At 37.9% G+C, this 3,384-nt stretch overlaps 1 protein-coding gene across 1 annotated transcript; it reads left to right on the top strand.

The window, feature by feature from the left end:
• Positions 1-903: 903 nt before the first annotated feature.
• ZBTB14 (zinc finger and BTB domain containing 14) lies at positions 904-2,240 on the top strand. Its single transcript, XM_009879974.1, has one exon. It carries the CDS (start codon positions 904-906, stop codon positions 2,230-2,232), a length of 1,329 nt encoding a protein of 442 aa, XP_009878276.1. The 3' UTR covers positions 2,233-2,240.
• Positions 2,241-3,384: the final 1,144 nt, after the last annotated feature.

Raw genomic sequence — 3,384 nt, 5'->3', positions numbered from 1 at the left:
CAGCAGGAGACTAATCACCTTTTTGATGGGCTGGTTACTGGATTTAAGTTGTTGATTCCTGTAGAGGTTTTTCAGACTTTTAGATGTAGTGCAAAGTAAGTAGCAGGAAAGTTGAGTCAGGGAAGTGAAGTAGGCAGAGGAAAGCAAACACGTGGTTTATGACAGCAGTGCTGTCAGATCAATTTATGCAGTCATCTGTAGAACCAGTCAGAATAACTGGATAGTTTAACTGCATTTTGTATAATTTTAAATAATTGAAAATGCCATGTTTTAACACACAAATTTAAAACAATTTTTTGAACAGATTTTATCATTTCTTAAAATGTTTTCATTTCATTTATGTCTTTCAGGCTGAAGGTGGCCCATTGTAAGGGTTAATCATCTGTCAAATATTTAATCAGAAAATTTCCTGCATTGTTCATGGTAAGGCTTATATTTGATATTTCATGTTTAGTTTGTTATGCTGACACATTTAGAGTATATTTTTTAGTACTAACATTTCCTTTAGCTGTAAGAGTGACTTCTACTGCAGTGGGATCATACATTTACTGCGAATTGGAACTTCACAGGGCAAGTTTCCATTTTGGGTAACTGAATCAATAAATAATTGAATAAATTAATATATTGATACAAAAAAATCATTCCTTTATAAATCACTATGTGTCCTGTAAAGTGTATAACCTAGGGAAATTTACCTTTATATGTTCACAATTTTAAAAGAAGTTCAAGAGTAATGCTTTTATAATCTGAAAGGCTTTTTCTGGTCGTATTAAGCAAAAAAAAAAAAAGGCAATTCTTCCAGTGTGTAAATGACATTGATTGTTGGGATTTTATGACTTATACTACTTTATACTAAAAATTACAAAACTTTCCCTTGTTATTTTACAGGAGTTTTTCATCAGTATGTCTGAAACCATTAAGTATAATGACGACGATCACAAAACTGTCTTCCTGAAAACATTAAATGAACAACGTTTGGAAGGAGAATTTTGTGACATAGCTATCGTGGTTGAAGATGTTAAATTCAGAGCACATAGATGCGTCCTTGCTGCCTGCAGTACCTATTTCAAAAAGCTTTTCAAAAAACTGGAAGTTGATAGTTCATCAGTAATAGAAATAGATTTTCTTCGTTCTGATATTTTTGAGGAAGTTCTCAATTACATGTATACTGCAAAAATTTCTGTTAAGAAAGAGGATGTAAATTTGATGATGTCTTCAGGCCAGATCCTTGGTATTCGATTTCTGGATAAACTCTGCTCTCAAAAACGTGATGTCTCTAGTCCTGAAGAAAACACACAGTCCAAGAGCAAGTACTGTCTAAAAATAAACCGTCCTATGGGGGAACCTAATGATACCCAAGATGACGAGGTGGAAGAAATTGGAGATCATGATGATAGTCCATCAGATGTGACGGTGGAAGGAACTCCCCCAAGTCAGGAAGATGGAAAATCACCTACCACTACCCTGAGAGTGCAAGAGGCGATTCTGAAAGAGTTGGGAAGCGAAGAGGTTCGAAAAGTAAACTGCTATGGCCAAGAAGTAGAGCCTATGGAAACGACGGAATCGAAAGACTTAGGATCTCAGACACCTCAGGCTTTGACATTTAATGATGGCATAAGTGAAGTGAAAGATGAACAGACACCAGGCTGGACCACAGCAGCTGGGGATATGAAGTTTGAGTATTTGCTTTACGGTCACAGGGAACACATTGTATGTCAGGCTTGTGGTAAGACCTTTTCTGATGAAGCGCGATTGAGAAAACATGAAAAGCTACACACTGCTGATAGACCATTTGTTTGTGAAATGTGTACAAAGGGCTTCACCACACAAGCTCATTTGAAAGAGCACCTGAAAATACACACAGGTTACAAGCCTTACAGTTGCGAGGTATGTGGAAAGTCTTTTATTCGTGCACCAGATCTAAAAAAGCATGAAAGAGTTCACAGTAATGAGAGGCCATTTGCATGCCATATGTGTGATAAAGCTTTCAAGCACAAGTCCCATCTCAAAGACCACGAAAGAAGACACCGAGGAGAGAAACCTTTTGTCTGCAGTTCCTGCACTAAAGCATTTGCTAAAGCATCTGATCTAAAAAGGCATGAGAACAATATGCACAGTGAAAGAAAACAAGTTACTACAGCCAATTCCATCCAGAGTGAAACAGAACAGTTACAGGCAGCAGCTATGGCTGCTGAAGCAGAGCAGCAATTAGAAACTATAGCTTGTAGTTAAAAACTAAAGCAGAAACTTTATCAGAAATAATATAAGAAATTAAATTGAACAAAATCTATTGTTGGTATACGTTTAGACTGAGAATTATCTTTTCAAGAAAACATATTTTTAGAGGATTTGAATGCTACATAGGAACACAGCATTGCTTGGTTAGGCGTTTTAAAACATTTTGGAAATGGGTATTCTTAGAATATGAAATCCTTTGTTGTCATTAGCAGTATAATGCATTAATACCTGCTTTAATTTGAGAATATGATTGAGTTCTCTATAAAACAGGGATCATCACTGGCTGATGTTTTGTTTCATCCAGTATGGAATACTGCATAAGATGTAGACATTGAAATCAGTGAGTTATATTTAAAAACGCTGAGATCTTGGAAAATAACAACGATGGAAAGGAAATACTTGTTTTTCATAATTGTTAAAGTGTTATACCTACAATTTTTGAGAAACAGATGTTGATTCCGTAAGCTTTTAGTTCCTTCTTTTTTTCACCTAATGTAGGTGCTAGAGGTTGGTACAAAAGAGTGTAACGGAGGACGGTGATCAAAATGAAATTGCTTCTTATTCCATCCCCTCAGATATCCTCTTATTTTAATCAAGGTGGCAAGTTTAATAAAATACTTGCTTTCCTGAAAAAAATGCATTTTTCACAGTAGTCCCGGCTGGCAAAGCAGAAGGGTCGTGGCATTCACCCGTCCCTTCTGTGGAGAAAAGAGTCTGCCGCGTTTGTTTCTATGTTCACTCTTATGCAGCCCCCTGAGATGGGACAGAGCCACAAAGGAAAAAGGGTGCAGCATGGAGAAGGAGATATTTTCCTTGTTCAGACCCTGCAGAAATTAGTTGAAGCTAATACAGCCTGAGGCTGTAGTTTTTATTATGCAGCTTTCAGTTCACCTAACCTAGCACAGCTGAGGCAAAGGAGTGTTTCTGGCAGCACAGGAGGATTAGCTGCACTGGCGAGTGACCAGGTGTCACTGCCAGACCTGCGCAGCTGCAGAGCACAGCCATGGGCTGTCACATACCTGCCCGCAGTGATCAGGCTGGGTTGTGTGTCATGGCTGGTCGTACAAGCTAATAAGTTCTGTTTTAAAACTTCTGCCTTCTGGCACACCACCTCTCAGCAAGAGGGAGATGTCAGTGAGTGATTTC

Source organism: Charadrius vociferus, unplaced genomic scaffold, assembly GCF_000708025.1.
Source record: "Charadrius vociferus isolate BGI_N301 unplaced genomic scaffold, ASM70802v2 scaffold202, whole genome shotgun sequence".
Taxonomy (NCBI): domain Eukaryota; kingdom Metazoa; phylum Chordata; class Aves; order Charadriiformes; family Charadriidae; genus Charadrius; species Charadrius vociferus.
Note: the sequence above shows the minus strand (reverse complement) of the source record. Positions and strands in the feature narration are given on the sequence as shown.